Source organism: Neovison vison, chromosome 5 (genome assembly GCF_020171115.1).
Source record: "Neovison vison isolate M4711 chromosome 5, ASM_NN_V1, whole genome shotgun sequence".
Classification (NCBI taxonomy): domain Eukaryota; kingdom Metazoa; phylum Chordata; class Mammalia; order Carnivora; family Mustelidae; genus Neogale; species Neogale vison.
In genome coordinates, this window is record NC_058095.1 from 166,389,758 (window position 1) to 166,405,003 (window position 15,246).

General features: G+C 64.1%; 1 protein-coding gene across 9 annotated transcripts in view; it reads left to right on the forward strand.

Moving 5' to 3' along the window:
• MCF2L (MCF.2 cell line derived transforming sequence like) overlaps window positions 1–12,261 on the forward strand; it is a 129,263-nt gene extending 117,002 nt beyond the window's left edge. For 6 of the 9 annotated variants that reach the window (XM_044250142.1, XM_044250143.1, XM_044250150.1 and 3 more), the window contains 15 exons: window positions 115–184; window positions 1,153–1,245; window positions 1,336–1,428; window positions 2,098–2,223; window positions 3,054–3,275; window positions 3,466–3,558; window positions 4,544–4,622; window positions 4,762–4,828; window positions 5,585–5,703; window positions 5,856–5,948; window positions 6,836–6,910; window positions 10,025–10,143; window positions 11,146–11,258; window positions 11,361–11,464; window positions 11,576–12,261. In XM_044250142.1, the coding sequence (XP_044106077.1) occupies window positions 115–184; window positions 1,153–1,245; window positions 1,336–1,428; window positions 2,098–2,223; window positions 3,054–3,275; window positions 3,466–3,558; window positions 4,544–4,622; window positions 4,762–4,828; window positions 5,585–5,703; window positions 5,856–5,948; window positions 6,836–6,910; window positions 10,025–10,143; window positions 11,146–11,258; window positions 11,361–11,464; window positions 11,576–11,661 (1,552 nt within the window). In that variant the 3' untranslated portion in view covers window positions 11,662–12,261. The remainder of the gene's footprint in view (window positions 1–114; window positions 185–1,152; window positions 1,246–1,335; window positions 1,429–2,097; window positions 2,224–3,053; window positions 3,276–3,465; window positions 3,559–4,543; window positions 4,623–4,761; window positions 4,829–5,584; window positions 5,704–5,855; window positions 5,949–6,835; window positions 6,911–10,024; window positions 10,144–11,145; window positions 11,259–11,360; window positions 11,465–11,575) is intronic. The other 3 variants (XM_044250144.1, XM_044250147.1, XM_044250148.1) reach the window with 3 other exon arrangements.
• The last annotated feature ends 2,985 nt before the right edge of the window (window positions 12,262–15,246 follow it).

Consider the following 15,246-nt stretch of genomic DNA (forward strand, 5'->3'; position numbering starts at 1 on the left):
CCCCCGACTGTCCCGAGTCAGAAATAAGCGGGACTTGGGAAGTAACATTATTTATCCGTGGCTGGTGTCTCCTCCGGCTCTTCACGTGACCTAAGGGGAACCTTCTCTGCCCAGGATATTCCTCAGGGAGCTGGAGAGCTACACGGACTGCCCGGAGCTGGTTGGGAGGTGCTTCCTGGAACGGGTATGTGTTGTCCCGACGTGCGCTGTGCCACGCTGTCCTTGTCAAAGTTTCCGCGGGACACAGTCATGACTTCAGACCCTGTCGCAATCTCCTAACGCGTGGGGTCACCGAGTGCACGTGTCCCCGGGCTGCCTGAGACACGGTTTTCTCGGAGCCAGTCACGGGCTCAGAAGCCCCGGAATCAGGACGTGTCCGTCTTGACGGCTCGTGTGCAGCGGGAGTCCGCCGGACTGCTCGAGCGGGTGGCTGTGTCTGGTCTCGCCCTGGTCAGCAGCCCCCACGCAAGCGGGCCTGGGACGGTCCCCTCCCCTTTCCCCTCTTTGACATGGCCGTCCAGCTCCTTCCGGGCTGGGAGAATTGGAGGGAGCAGGACGGGGCGTTCCTCTGAGGCCCGTCGCAGCCCTGTGCGCGGAGCAGCAGGGAGCGTGTGGCCGAGCTGCTCCTTTTCACGACACAGTGACACAGAGGCCGAGACACGTCCGCGCGGCGTGGGGCCAGCGCAGCGGAAGGAGGAGGGGCCTGTCGCTGCCCCGCGTCTGGCGGCTGCTGAGCTGCTCACTGCATTTTGGGAGTTGGGGGAGGGGTCGTGCTGGAGGTCACTGCTTCTCAAAGTGGGCCCCGGCCAGCAGCATCAGCATCCTGGGGCCTTACCGGAGACGCAGGTTCCCAGGCCCACCCCACGCCTGCCGGGTCTGAGCCTCCGCTGGGGTTCTGCGTGTCCCCGAGCCCGCGGGCAGCTCCACGCACACGCGGTGGAGCCCCAAGCCCTGCAGGGTCTTTCTGTAGAAATTAGCAAATGTTCGTGGTCGGTAACTCTCGCGGCAAAACGCCAGTGGCGTGGTGCTGGTCTGCGGAGAGAAGGGGACAGACGCAGCCCCGTCATGAACCCTGTGGGCTTGCGGCGCGGCACGGGAGACAGTGGAGGGGGCGGGGGGTGCCCTGTGACGCACGCTCTGTCCCCGGGTCAGATGGAGGAGTTCCAGATCTACGAGAAGTATTGCCAGAACAAGCCGCGCTCCGAGAGCCTGTGGAGACAGTGCTCCGACAGCCCCTTCTTCCAGGTGCGTCTCCCAGGGGCGCGGCTCTCCCTCGCCAGGGCGCTCTCGCTCGGGGGCCCCGTCGGTCTCACTGGGCGGGCTCTGGGCTTGCAGGAATGCCAGCGGAAGCTGGACCACAAGCTCAGTCTGGACTCCTACTTGCTGAAGCCGGTCCAGAGAATCACCAAGTACCAGCTGCTGCTCAAGGTGGGCCGCTTGCCCCCGCCTACGCCTCCCCCCACGCTGTGCCCTGCCGACCTCCCCCAACCCCGCTGTGCCCTACTGGCCTTGTCCCCGCTCCCTGCCTGTGGCCTCCTTAGCCTCCCCGAGTGCTGCAGTCCCAGCACAGCACCCCCCCCTCGCCCTGTGAGGGCCCTGGCTCTTTGCAGGCCTTTGTGGAGCACCTGCTGTGTGCGGCCACTGTCGGGGGGTCACAGGACCCAGAGCTGAACAGTCAGGCCGACCCTGTCCCGTGGCGCATGGGCTCCAGGCGTGTCCACAGACACCCCACTGTGCCCCTCACGTGGGCCTCCCCACGAGGCCACCCGTGTCCAGTGGCCTCGTCAGGTCTGCGTACACACGCCAGGGACGTGCAGACGCCTTTAGCCCTCACGGGTCTGGGGGAAAGGGGTCTGTGTGGAAAGGAAGGAGTGGCAGGTCTAGGAGAGGGAGACGTGGGGAGACCCGGCCGAGCGCCTGCCTGGGGCGTCCCTATCTGCGGCACAGGCAGGACCATTGGGACAGGCAGGGCACGGGGGTGGCTCCTGGGCCTCCCTGGCCACACAGGGAGCCACACTCTACGTCCTGAGGGTCCACGCGGGGCCGGAGCGGGAGTCCCGTGTTTCCGTGGCATGTGACACTGCCCGCGTCCCCCAGGAGATGCTGAAATACAGCAGGAGCTGCGCGGGGGCCGAGCACTTGCAGGAGGCCCTGAGCTCCATCCTGGGCATCCTCAAAGCCGTCAACGACTCCATGCACCTGATCGCCATCACTGGCTATGACGTAAGGGCCTCCGTGTGCCGCCACCGGGCTGGGGACTGTGCGGAGCCGTGCCGCAGCTCCTGTGCATGTGCGTCCCTGTGGGCTGGCAAGAGCCCGGTTCCGATGGGTGTCGGGGGCAGCTCGGGGCGAATGGACGTCCAGTTTGGAGTGTGCCCTCGAACCCAGGGCTCTGGGGAGACTTCAGCCCGCCGAGCTGCACGTCCGCTCGGGAGCCCCAAGAGTGTTGGACTCAGGGCTGGTCTGGTTTCGCTGCCACTTGTGCTTTGGGGACAGGGGACACGCGGGTGTGAAGAGCAGACTCTGTTTTTCCCTTGTGTCCCCGAATTAGGTCAGCTCACTCATTTCGTTGCCTCTCTTGTCCACTTGAGCTCACCCTGTTTCTTTAATGTAACAGGCTTTATTTTTAGAGCTGTGTTGGGTTTACAGCAGAATAAGGGAAGGCACAAGGACATCCCACATGCCCCTGTGCCCTCACGCACAGCCCCCCATGTCCCCACACCCAGCAGGTGGGGCCTTTGTCACAGGGATGAGCCTTCGCTGGCCCACCATCCCCCCCAGGCCCAGGGTGTGCCTCCAATGGGTTTGAACAGATGCTAAAGGCCCCGTACCCACGGGCATAGGCTCGGAAAGAGGAGTTTCACGGCTGGAAGACCCCGTGTCCGCCCTTTGCCCCTCCCCCGGCCCCGAGCCACTCGAGACCCCTCACCCACCCCCACGGTTCTGCCTTTCCCTGAGTGTCCGTAGCGGGGTCCCACGGGACGCAGACCTCCGAGGCGGGTGCGTCTCCTCGGCTGCGGGCGTATAAGGCCCCTCGTTCGTTCCGGGCGCAGGGGAACCTGAGCGAGTTGGGGAAGCTGCTGATGCAGGGCTCCTTCAGCGTCTGGACAGACCACAAGAAGGGCCACTCCAAGGTGAAGGACCTGGCCAGGTTCAAACCCATGCAGCGGCACCTCTTCCTGCACGAGAAGGCGGTGCTGTTCTGCAAGAAGAGGGATGAGAACGGCGAGGGCTACGAGAAGGCCCCTTCCTACAGCTACAAGCAGTCCCTGAACGTGAGTGGGCTCCCGCAGCCGCCGCCGCGCCGCCCGTGACTTGGGGGTGGGGGTTCGGGACCCCCGCATCCTCGGCCCTCGCCCCGAGCCACTCCCTGTGTCGGCACGACACCCTGACCCCTTTCCACAACGGGAGGGCGCGCTCCCGTCCCGCACACGATGAACGTCTGTCCCCGGCTCCCGCGGTCAGATGGCGGCCGTCGGCATCACGGAGAACGTGAAGGGCGACGTGAGGAAGTTCGAGATCTGGTACAACGCCAGGGAGGAGGTGTACATCGTACAGGTAGGGCCCCGCCTTCTCCAGGGCCAGGCATCGGGGACGTGTCGGCCTCTCTGGTGGGGGCAGGTGTCTGGAAGCGTCCGTGGAGCTTTATCTCCCAGAGGCCGTGCAGGGCCTCCCTGAGCCGGACCCAGGAGAAAGCATGGGGAACCCACAGTTAGGGTGCGTGAAAAGCATGCCCGGGAACATGGGCCCAGGGGGTGTGACTAGCCTGGGCCGTGTTATACACGTGACCGGCTTGTCCTGGTCCTTCCAGCCCCCGCCGTGCCGGTGAGGGCAGGGGGTGCTAGGCTGTGAGAGCCCATGTGACCCCCGGTCCCTGGGCCCTGGGATGGGGTTGGCCAGCACACGGGACAGGCCCCTTCCAGGGGCCCCCCACGCTCAGACGCGGGATGCGGTGGCCGTGCCAGCTATCCTGGCGCGCATACCAGCACGGCAGCCCGTGGCGATGGCGCCCGGCTCCAGCTTGGGCACTGGCCCCCGGGAGCTGCGGGGGTGGCGGCCGGTGCTCTGGCTTTCCGCAGGCCCCATCTCCAGAGCCCAGCTATCTCTGCCCTCTGGCCACGTGCCTGTGCCGAGGCAGGCCCCGGCCCGCCCCTCTTGAGCTTAAAGTCCACTTCAGAGTGTCAGGCACCCGTCTTCCTTGTCACAAAGCAATGCCACGGGCCACTTCTGGAGAAGCATGCTTGCAGGGGGCGGTCTGTGCTGGGTCTTCGGTCTTGTTCACCAAGTCAGATGCCAGCGAAGCTGTGAAGTGGGGGGGCCGGGCAGTCGGCCCACTGCCCGCATGGCCCACAGGCCCTCCCGTCGTGCCCTGCCTGTGCCACAGGCCCGAGGCAAGGGCACCACCCACCGCCCCCTCCTTTCTCCGGGGCAGTGGCCCCGCTGTCCACTCCCAGGGTGGCCCATAGGAGCTTTGAGAGTCAAAGGCAGAGCAGTGTCTTTGGGGAACGTGCGTCCTCACGTCCTGGCCTTCCTTCCGGTACAGGCACCGACCCCCGAAGTCAAGGCTGCGTGGGTGAGCGAGATCCGCAAGGTGCTGACCAGCCAGCTGCAGGCCTGCAGAGGTAGCAGCCGCGGCGGCTCCCAGCCAGGCTCCGGTGCACTTCTGCACACAGCCAAGGCAACCCCCACACCCGGGGCTCCCGGGGGGGCTGCGGCCTCACAGGTGAAGTCGGTCACGTGCTTCTGTGTCCCTCCCTGCAGAAGCCAGCCAGCACCGTGCGCTGGAGCAGTCCCAGAGCCTGCCTCTGCCCGTGCCACCCGGCACCAGGTGAGGGGCCCGCGCCCGTCGGCACAGGGGTCTGCACGCACCGCTGTGTTCATGCGGCTGGTGACCCGAACCTCCTCCTGGGGTTTTGGGTCACTCTGGGTTTGCCTGCAGGCCCCGGAGTGTCCTCCGGCCTTGTGTGCTGGGGGTCCATCCCCGCGGGCCAGCCTCAGGGACTGGGTCTCTGGCCCCACCGCGGGTGCAGGCTGGCTCCTGCCGTCTCTGTTTTCCGACTGTTACTTGTTTCCTGGTACAGTCAGCGCAGCACGTGCTGCTGGGGAAGGTGACAGCCACCACGTTTCCGTCGCGGTGGCGCCTAAGACAAGGACCCGGACGTCGGGGGCCGAGGCGCAGACCCATGCCGGACGCACTGGCCTCGCGCCAGCTCACCGGCCTTCCCTGCCCTTGGCTTTCCTTTGTCACTGCACGCCTTCCGAGCGGCTCTGTGACTCTGTTTCTCCCGTTTCTCCCATAAGCCACCTGTGATGGTGGGTGGGACGGGACACAGTCCAAGCAAATACTCCCCCAACGATGGTTTGAAAAGAGAAAGTCCGTCTCCCCAACTCAGAGAACCGCCTCCTTGCTCACGCCCCGTGTGTGTGTGTTTGCTCTCGTTGGGTCCCGCTCCGGGGAACCCAGAGGGGCCGAAGGGCCCGAGGGGACCCCAGGTCGGCCTCTGCCTCAGAGCCTCAGGAGGGACCTGGAAAACCGAGCTGCAACATTCTGCTTCTGTTTCCGGTGCGTGTGTGACGTCATTAGTCCTTCGAAAGGAACCACGAGAAACATCAAGAAGTTGGAGGAAAGGAAGACCGATCCCCTGAGCCTGGAAGGCTACGTGAGCCCCACGCCACTGCTGAAACCGCCAGAGAAGGGCCGAGGTGGGTGTCTGCGCCGCGAGCCGCGAGCTGGCGTGTCCAGGACGCGCAACGCTGCCTGCAGGCGTGGGACGGTCCTCCCGGCAGCCGCGCGCCCCAGGGAAGCGCCGAGGCCCACTCGGCCGCCCCACACCGCCCTCTCTCTCCCTGCGTAGATGACTCGGTGCCCAGCTCCACCTCTGAAAGCTCCGCGCTTTCCAGAAAGCGCTTTACCCTGCAGGGCTTTCCTAACCTCAAGGGTCAGAAAGGTAAAAGGCGCCTGAAACCCGTGCCGTGGCCATGTCGCTCACCGTGGTGGTGTGTCTGTCATTCATTCGTGTGGTGCTCATCCGGGGGGCGGCCGCGGCCTCTCCCAGTGGACCTCGCGTCCCGACCGGCGTCGTGTGTCTGTCCGTGGCGCACGTGGCCGGAGCGCTCTCCGCGGGGCCTCGGGTAGGACAGGGTGGCAGCGGCTTTTCCTCGCTCAGGAACGGCACCTCCCGCGCCCGCCCCTTTCCGGCCCCGCCCTGTTCGGTCCCCCGTGGGGTCACCTTCTGCACCGAGCTCCTGCTGCTGTCGCCCATCTCCGAGGGGTGGCCGCTGGTGCACGGGAGGCGCAGGGGGCCCCTCGCGTGGACACGTCCAAGAGCCGGCGGCCTTCCGGAGCAGCGTGGCGCTGAGCTGTGCCGCGGCTCTGTTCGTGCTTCTCTTGCAATTTATAAAATAGCGCTAAGTTGGCCTCAGACTTTTTTAAAAAAGGAGGGACACATTCAGGCGCTAATCTTGCTGATGGCAAGTGGCCCCCCACCTGAGCCTCCCTGCCGAGTTCAGAAACGCCCCTGCCCGCGGCCCCAGACGGCCATCCGCTCGCCTCCTCTGCGTCCGGGCCTCTCCCGTCCCCCGCATGAGGGACCCCCCCACGCCAGCTCCATTCGGTTCACAGGAAGCTACGCTCGCCCCATGGGATGAGCCGCCGGCCGCCCGCGTCCCATCCCAGCATGAGCACCGCCCCCGCGCCCGCACGCAGCCCCTCACGCGCGCCCCCGCGCCCGCACGCCCCGCACGCAGCCCCTCACGCGCGCCCCCGCGCCCGCACGCCCCCGCACGCAGCCCCTCACGCGCGCTCTCTGCATTTGTCCCTCTTCCTCCCCTGCAGCGTCTCCTACCAGCCCCGACAAAAAAGCTAAGCGACACGAAGTGAAGAGCGACCCCACGCCTTTTGGTGTACGAGGTAGAGTGGCCCCTCCTCCCAGACGTAGCTGGACCTCCCTATGCCCTTCTGGTTAGGGACACGGTCTCGCCCGCACTCGTCACTGGTGACACAGACAGTGCAGGTCCTCCGGGCAGGAGCAAATTCACTGCTTTCTCCAAAAGCATGATGCCTGGCGACAGGTTCCGTGATGACGGTTCTCGGGGTCTCGGGTTCCCAGTCGCACTCCCCCCCGGGTCTGCCCAGAACCCGCAGAACCAGCCAGGCCCCCAGCAAGAGGCCGCCAGCGCCTGGCCGGCACGCCGGTTGGGCTCGGCCGTTACCGCTGTGTGCCGGCTCTGGGGCACCCCGTCCTTGGGCCCCTGCCGCACCGGCCTGCCCCCCGCATCACCAGCTGTCCCAGGCTTCTCAGTGGAAACACAGAACCAAGCCGCCGCCGGCCTCCTGCTGGCCCCCATGTCGTGGGAGGACGGTGGTCTGTGCGGACAGGTGGGGCCGAGCTCCATACCGGACCTTGGGCTGCTAGTTTTTGCTTCCTCTTATCACGAGGGTAAAGCATGTCCCCCCAAAACCCAAGGAACCTCCCCCCAGCCCAGGCCGAGGGTCTGAAGTTTGCAGTGAGAGATTAGCAAAGTGAATTTTCCAACGATTATGAAGGTTCCCAACATGCCCCCAGGATCCCCCAGGGGTCACCCAGCACACTCGGCCTCGAGTACAAATCTGTGTGCCCGAGACCCAGACAGCAGCTCTGTGCCTGCCCCCACATCACGGCTCGGAGGCTGGCGGCTTCCCACAGTCCGCACGTGGGTGGGCAGTGCCCAGGGGCCACCTCTGAGGTCCCAAGCCTGGGACAGGGCTCACTTCTCCGTTGACGGCCTCATTTTCTACTTAAGTCCTGGAGACGTCAGAGCATTCCCCTGGCTGACGTCCCTCGTGCAAAAGCTGGTGAAAGGGCTTGAGCCTACCGGTGGACAGTCGCCCACGGCTCCTACCGCCTTTCAGCCAAGTTATGTCTTCTCACCTGTGACAGGAAGAGGAGGCAGCTTCATAAGGTCCCCAAAGATGTGACCCCCCCCCAGTCTCCCCCTCCACTCCCACTACAGTGAGCCACGGGTGTCCTGGTCGCTCTCGCAAATGCTTACACGCTTGCTGCCCGAGAAGCTTCATCTGCCCATCATTTTCCTCGGTGTCAACGTCAGGGACTATCTTGGAGAGAATAGAGGGGACCGCGTTCATGGTCACATTAGCATAATGTCCCACAAACTCGCCAACGTCTGCGTAGGTCCAGGGGTGCCGTCCGGGTCCCGGACATGGGTCTCCTTGGCCCCCATCGGTGCCTCAGGTGCGTTGGGCATCAGTACCTCCCTAATGCCCCGGTCACAAGGTTTTTAAAGCAGAGATGCAGCTCGAGGCTGATAGGGAACCCTCCTCCAGACGCTTTGGGGCTGAGGGATCCCCGCGGGCCACCCCCTCAGCTCTGTGCCTCCAAAACCCTCCCTTCTCCGGGGCACCCAAGGGCAGCGGAGGGAGTGTCCCGTCGCTCGGCAGTCCGTGGGCCACATGGCCGTCCCACCTGTAGGAGTCTCCCTGAAGAACAGTCTCTGCCTTTCTGTGCTCACCGTCCTCAGACATGTGTCTGTCCTCCGTGACCAGGAGCCCCGCGTCCGACGCTGGGCTGAAGCAGGAGACCCCCAGCCAGGCTGCCTGGCGCCAGGACCCCCAGGCTCCCCTGCCTGTGCCTTTTCTGCCCTTGGCACCCTGTGCACACCCCAGACGAGCCAGGCACACACGGCTGGGTGGTTTGCAGCGGAAAACCCCAGTGCCCCATTCCCGCACACATGCCAGCCCCTGCCATTCGACCCGTGGCCCAGCCCTGAGAAGGCCAGGCTCGCGGGCTCTCTGGCGCCAGGCCTGCTGCTGTGGCATGGGGTCCCAGGACACCAGGGGCCTCTGTGTTTCCCACACTCTCCTTCCAGGCCCAGCTCTGCTGGCTGACGGGGAGCTCCGGGGCCCGGCTCCCCTCTACGGGAGATAAGACTCCTAACGTCCCTTTAGCAGAAGCGTCTCATGGCCAACTGGAAACACCACAGGCCGCAGGGACGGGCCTGTCTGGCCACTAGTGTCTGTGCCCCCCTGCCTCACAGAGGGGAGAGAGCCCTTGTCCTCAGGGAAAGTGCACTTCCTGCCAGGCCACCTGGGATCTGGAACGGGCACGCCAAGCCCAAGCCGGCGAGCCGTCTTCCCTCCCGGGCCCGCTGGCCTCCTGCCGCTGTGCCCCCGCCCCAGGCGGTGCCCGTGGTCCTCAGGCCCCAGAGGGGCTCCCGCCTGCCACCCCACTGCGGGCCGTTACTGTGTTCAGAACCGGGAAGCCGTCGTCTGCAGACTGCCCTCAACTTGCTCACTTTCTGCCCGACATTTCCTGCACGTGGGAAATGCGGTGCCGGTCTCTGGGGCTGCCCGGCGGGGCAAACCCTGCTGAGGGGTACGTGCGCATGTCAGGAAGACCCTGGGGGGCTCTGCCCCCACGTGCTGGCCCAGCCACGCTCTGTGGCCAGAGCTCCTGCCAGGGGCCAGGAAAGGAACCCCAGCCTCGCAGAGGCGTGACTCGGGTCTGTGTGCGGCGCCTGCTGGCCGGTCCAGAGAGGGCCACGGCACCTGACCTCACGCAGGGCCTGCGCTGCGCCCTCTGCGGCTGGTCAGGGGTGGGCCTTCAGGCGGTGTGACGGGTGTCGCAGGCTCCAGGTGCGAACTGCCGACTCCTTCCCTTTGTTGGCGTTCGCTCCAGCATGGATGGATTGTGGCATCTCAGCTGGTGTCCCTTCGGGCTGGGTGCCCCAGGGCCACGGGCAGGAGCATCATGGCAGAGCCTGGGATCACCTCCCCGAGGGGCTGGGCTCGTCGCTTCCCCTGGGCTGGCCGGGCAACAGAAGCAGGTGCTCTGGGCCCTGTCTCCCCGGACAAGGACAGCTGAGGCACGCGTGTCAGCAGTCATTCCGGAGTCCGCCGTGTGGCCAGCTCCTGGGGAGGGAGCAGACCCCTCCGGGTGCACGGGATCGGGTCGCGGGACCTGTGAAGACCCCCTTCAGGCAGGCTTGTGTTGGAAGGTGGCCCTCACTGGAGTCTGCTCTCTCTCAGGTTGGACCAAAACCTCTCAGCCCTCGGAAGCCCCTGAGGACGACGGCTGGTCCAGTGCTGAAGAGCTCATTAATTCCTCAGACGCAGAGGAGGAAGGCAGAGTGGCGCCCAGGAAGCTGGTAATCTTGGGGCCCCTGGGCCGTCGGCCCAGCACCAGGGCCCCAGGTGGGAAAACTCCAGAGCGTGACCACGGTGCCGTGGCTCCCGAGGCTGCTGGGTGGGGGGATCTTGGCCGTGAGGGCTCGCTGTGGCTACGTGCCCACCCCCCTCCTGCACCACCAGACCCGCGGCAGATGGGCTTCCCGGAGGGCAAACAGTGCACACACCTGATCTGCTCTCCAGAGAAGGGGAATACCCTTGGGAGCGTCTGCAACGCTGTGCACACGACTCTCCCTGCTTTTCAGAGAACTCAGCTGACCAAAGGCGGATCCTGGTTCTCCACAGGCCCTTTCTTTCCCATGTGTGGCAAGGGGAAGCCATTTACATGTGAATCATCAGAGTCAGGGTCACACCAACAGACAGTACATGCTTAGCGCTGCCCTGGGCCACGCCCCAGGGCTCCACACAGCAGAGCTTTGTCCGCGTGAACGGATTGAGTGTACACTGGGTTCCAGGTAGTCTAGACACCAAACACAGAGCAGAGGACAAATACACAAGTGTCCACTCTCACAGGGAGGCAAAGAAAAAGGTGGTAAAATACAGGGCATGTTGGGTGGGCATGGCTGCCTTTCACGTGGGAGCCAAAGAGGAGGGAACGGCACATGCAAATGTCCTGGGGCTGAGGGATGCCTTTGGAGTGTTTGAGGCCGGCTGGAGTAGGGGGTGCTGTGAGGCGGGACCAGCAGGTGTGAGTCAGGGGCACTTTGGAGGTTAGTTGGGTTTTTAACATGGTCGCAGTGAGAGACCTGACATATCCTAGGACCAGCTCTTCCCCATTTAAGGTGACAGTTCCATCAGAAGCCCCACAAACAGCAGGGCCCTCATGAAATGCTCGTGTTCCTTCTCCTGTTGGGCGCTGGACGCCCACCTAGGCCCCTGCCTGCGGCAGACAGCCATGTACTCTTGCTCGGTGTGGGGGCCGCAGACTGTGCTGTTTGACCTGCTGTGTCCTCTGACCCCAGGTCCCAGGAAAGTACACGGTCGTGCTGGGCGACGAAAAGGGAAGCCCTGACGCGTTTGCCGTGAGAAGTGGGGACGTGGTGGAGGTGGTACAGGAGGGTGACGAGGGCCTTTGGTAAGATGCCTGCAAGGGGCGGGGGAGGGGTCGGGCCCAAGACCCCCCCAGGGCAGGTGGGGGGCACACAGCTGGAGCCCTGACCGGCCCACGCCTTCTCAGGTATGTCAGGAACCTGACCTCCAGCAAGGAAAGCTGGGTGCCGGCCAGCAGCCTGGCCTCGCTCCTCTGCACATCCGGCTCAGCTCAGTGCCTGAGCAGCTCAGGTAAGACCCCGGCCCTGTGCCGGCCACTCCCCGAGCCCGCGGGCTTCCGCAGCCGTGCGCGGGAGCGTGCAGGTTCCGAGCCGCAGCCGTTCTCGCCTGGTTTTCCCGCAGAGTCCAGTGCGGGGTCCACCCTGCTGAGTGCCTCCTCCAGCTGCGGCGAGAGCTGTGGGGCCCCCCTCTCAGAGCTCCAGGGGTAGCGCCGGGCCGTGCAGGACAGCCGCCTGCGAGCCTCTAAGTTCTCCTTTGCTTGGGCTTGCTTAGTTTGGTGAGGGCACGGTGCTCTAAGACCCTGGGGAATGAGGACCCTGCCAAGACCCCACCGAGGAGCCGCCCGCTGCCCATGGAGCTCCGAGGTGCAGATGCAGGGGCTGCAGAGAGAAGGTTCTGGAAGTCTGCCCTCCGGCCTCCACACCGGGACCAGCCCCGCAGACGGTGCAGAAGCCAGGTGCATGGGAAGACCAAAGTGCACCGAGCTTTCCGGGAAAACCAGGACGGACGGAGGGTGCCGGGCCGCTGCCAGGAGCCGGTCCTGGCCGCTCAGTGTGTCCCGGCATTGCTGGTCCGGTGCCTCCTGCAGGAGCAAGTGTGTTGTGGGAGAGGCGAGTCCACTGACCCAGCAGCTTGGTGGGGTGACTGTTTTGTCTTTTACAAGTTTTTTTTAAAGCAGGGATTAATTCCATGGCCATTTTTTGTGGTACTCTGGCCGCTAATCTTTACCAAGAATCACTGTGTTTACATGAAATGACAATTTGATACTGTATTTGATATAAAAGTATTTTCTGTTACCGGGGATTACAGAACAGCACGTTGTTTGTACTGCGGGGAGATCTGGGGCTCTCAGGGGGACCGGAGCCCCCCCAAGCCCACCTGGGAACAGGCCCCTGGTAAAATCCAGCAGTGTTTCTACAAACAGCAATAGAAACCACGGAGACGCCCTTATCTGTGTAAGTTAATTTTCAAAAGAAAATTTAAACTCTAAGTTAAAATATTTAGCTTCTTTTCTACCAAAAAAAGGGGGGGGGACTTGATTTTTTTAACTAGCTTCACAGAATTGGAATTTTTTATTGTTTTTAAAGAATCAGCGAAGTGTGGTTTAGCTGGGTACTGTGTGAAGCAGTCCCCACACGGGCCTCGGGGAAACCGCGAGCCTCTGCCGGCCTCCGCGGCCACCTCCCGCGCTCGGTCAACCCCCTGAACTCGGAAACACAAGGAGTCCGTTACTGAAGCCGAGGCAGGACCCGAAAGAAAACACTTCTGTTTTACCTTTTTGTTTCAGAAACAAAGTCTGTTCTTTGGAAACACAGTCTGTATCTGCTGGGGGCGGATAGTTTTCTGTGTGCATGTGTGGGTGTGTACATAGGGGTCCCGTGTCAGGGGCGCGCTGGAAACTGTCCCTCACAACCCTCCCTGAGCCCCGCACCCGCCGCCCGCGAGGCCCCTGGTGGCCGACCTCCATGTGTCTCTGTGGCCTTCCTTGGCGTCTAGGCGTGGGACGGGCCGTGTCTGATGGTTTCCTCCGTGGGCTGCTCAGCGGGAGCCCCCCGCCGACCGCCCCGGCCACCTCGGCGGCATCACCACGCTGGGGTCCTCTCTTCGTTAAGGCACTTTAAAACCTCCTGTTCCTGTCACTGCTTCTTGTTTCGTTCCAGGTCTTTTTTTTTTTTTCTGCTGATGTAAGTGAAATTTAAAAATCAGAGTTCTTTACTGTATGGAGTTTGAATAAATATCAGCCCCTCTCGCTGTCTGCCTTCGTCTGTAAAAGCCCAGAACTCCGCCCGCCCCACAGGCGCATCGCGCTCACACTGGTCCACGCAGCACCACGAGCTCCCACAGGAAACGTGGCCGGCCGTGAGCGCGACCCAGACGGTGACCCACACGCTGCATTTGGTCAAGAAGTGATGGAAATAACACGCATACTGTGTTGACCATGTAAAGGTAACAGAGGACATGGGAAATCACCGTTTTGGAACGAGAGGCCAAGTGGTGACTTCTGAGCCAGGCAGGGTCCGGGTAGGGGGATGGGGGGAAGGGAGGCGTGACCCACAGCAGGGAACCTGGAGGCCAGTCCACGCTGCGCTCACCCACACACCAGATCTCGCCACACCAACCTGTTCGGAGGGACCAAATCAGATGCAGTGGGTCAGGCTAAGAGACGCGGTACAACCAGATCACTCCGAGAGCAGAGCAGAGACGTTGCAGGCACTGGCCCCCCAGGAGCCCCTCCTCGGACCCACGGGCCAGGTGCCAGTGTAAGACCCAGCCCTGTGCTGTTGTGGGCCTGCCTCAGTCAGCGGACCGTTGGCCACGAGCGAAGGGTGCAGGCGGGGTCCTGCTCCCTGAGCCCAGCCCTCTGCTGCGAGACCGCACACGGGGCTGCGCGGCCTTCTCCAGCTAGCCGCCCCGTTCTGCCTCCACTCGCCGCGTGGGCCTGGGGTACAACGGCTATTTGCCTGCACGCGACTGTCTTTCACGGACCAAAGGCCACCCCCCCGCTGCCCTCTGCTGCCCTGAACTCCCCGGAGGACCCACACCAGCCATGGGCTTGAGGGCTCCAGTGCGTGTCCCAGGTCCACACGGACCTCTGCTGCCTGGCAGGTGCTGTCCATGAAAACCTGTTCCCCACAGCTTTGGGCAGTCGGAGAAGGAGCGTCCCTTTCCTGCCCCTCCCGGCCGGTCGGCCCGAGTCCACAGCCAGACGCTGCTCGAGGCACACGGCACCGGAGTGACCAAGCTCCCTGTGCTTGTACCCGCCCAGCGGCCCGGAGCGCAGCCTCTCTCGCAAGCAGAACCGTCTTGGCTGTAACTGGCTAGATGGGTGACCCAAGCAGGCCCCGACCCGAGGATGGATGATGTCTCTGGCGACCTGTGGCCTCCAGAGCTGGCAGAGGACAGATTCCCGGTGTGGGAGTCCCAGTGGCCCCCAGCCAGGCCCCCAGGAGTCCGGGAAGGCCCTAGCTCGGTCTACGGCAGGCAGCTTCTAGGCCCGAGGGAGCGTGCCTGGGGCACTCCACCCACCTCGGCCTGTGGCCTCTGAGGCCCGGGTCACAGCTGCTGTTCATGCACCAGCCCGGGACCCACAGCCTCTCCACCTCCCAGAGGACACAGCAGCCCAATTTGGTAATGCAGACTTAGGAAGGAACCCGTTCTCGTGCTAGGTGGAAATGGAGTCAGGACACCCAGGAGTCTCATTTGAGCGTGGCGGCTGCGTCTGGGGCGCCCGGGGGACCCCGCCCCCAAGAAGGCCCCGCTCCAGTGCCCGCCGAAAGGGCCAGGTCCCTCCCCCACCAAGAACAAATTCCCAAGCAACTGCTGAAAGTCACAACCAGAAACCGCAGAAGTGAGCCACCTGTCCCCAGGGAACTTCCCGCAGGGGTTCGAGCTGGGGCCCTGTGGTCAGGAGCAGGGCCGTGGGCTCCCACCCAGAGATGAGCCCTGCCAGCGCCCGGCCTCAGCCATTTTGCCGAGGATGGAGCGCACGCCGCTGGAGGCCAGGTGGCCGTGGCCGTCTTGCAGTAACCGACAGTGCCGGGGGCCCAGGACGGTCCAACTCGGCAAGGGAAGCCTGACATCCGGGAAAAGCCGCCCCTTCTGCCAACCCTGGATGGGGGGTCACTGGGCGGGTGGCCTGGGCCCAGGATGGCGGGAGCCCCATCTCCTGCTCCCCAAGGCTCTGCGGCTCACCCGGGAAGCGAGGGCCCCTGGCTGAGAGGCCTGCGTCGGTGTCTGCGGCAGCCCCCCTGGCAACACGGACGTCCACCCCCAGATTTTCTCTGCTCTCCCCG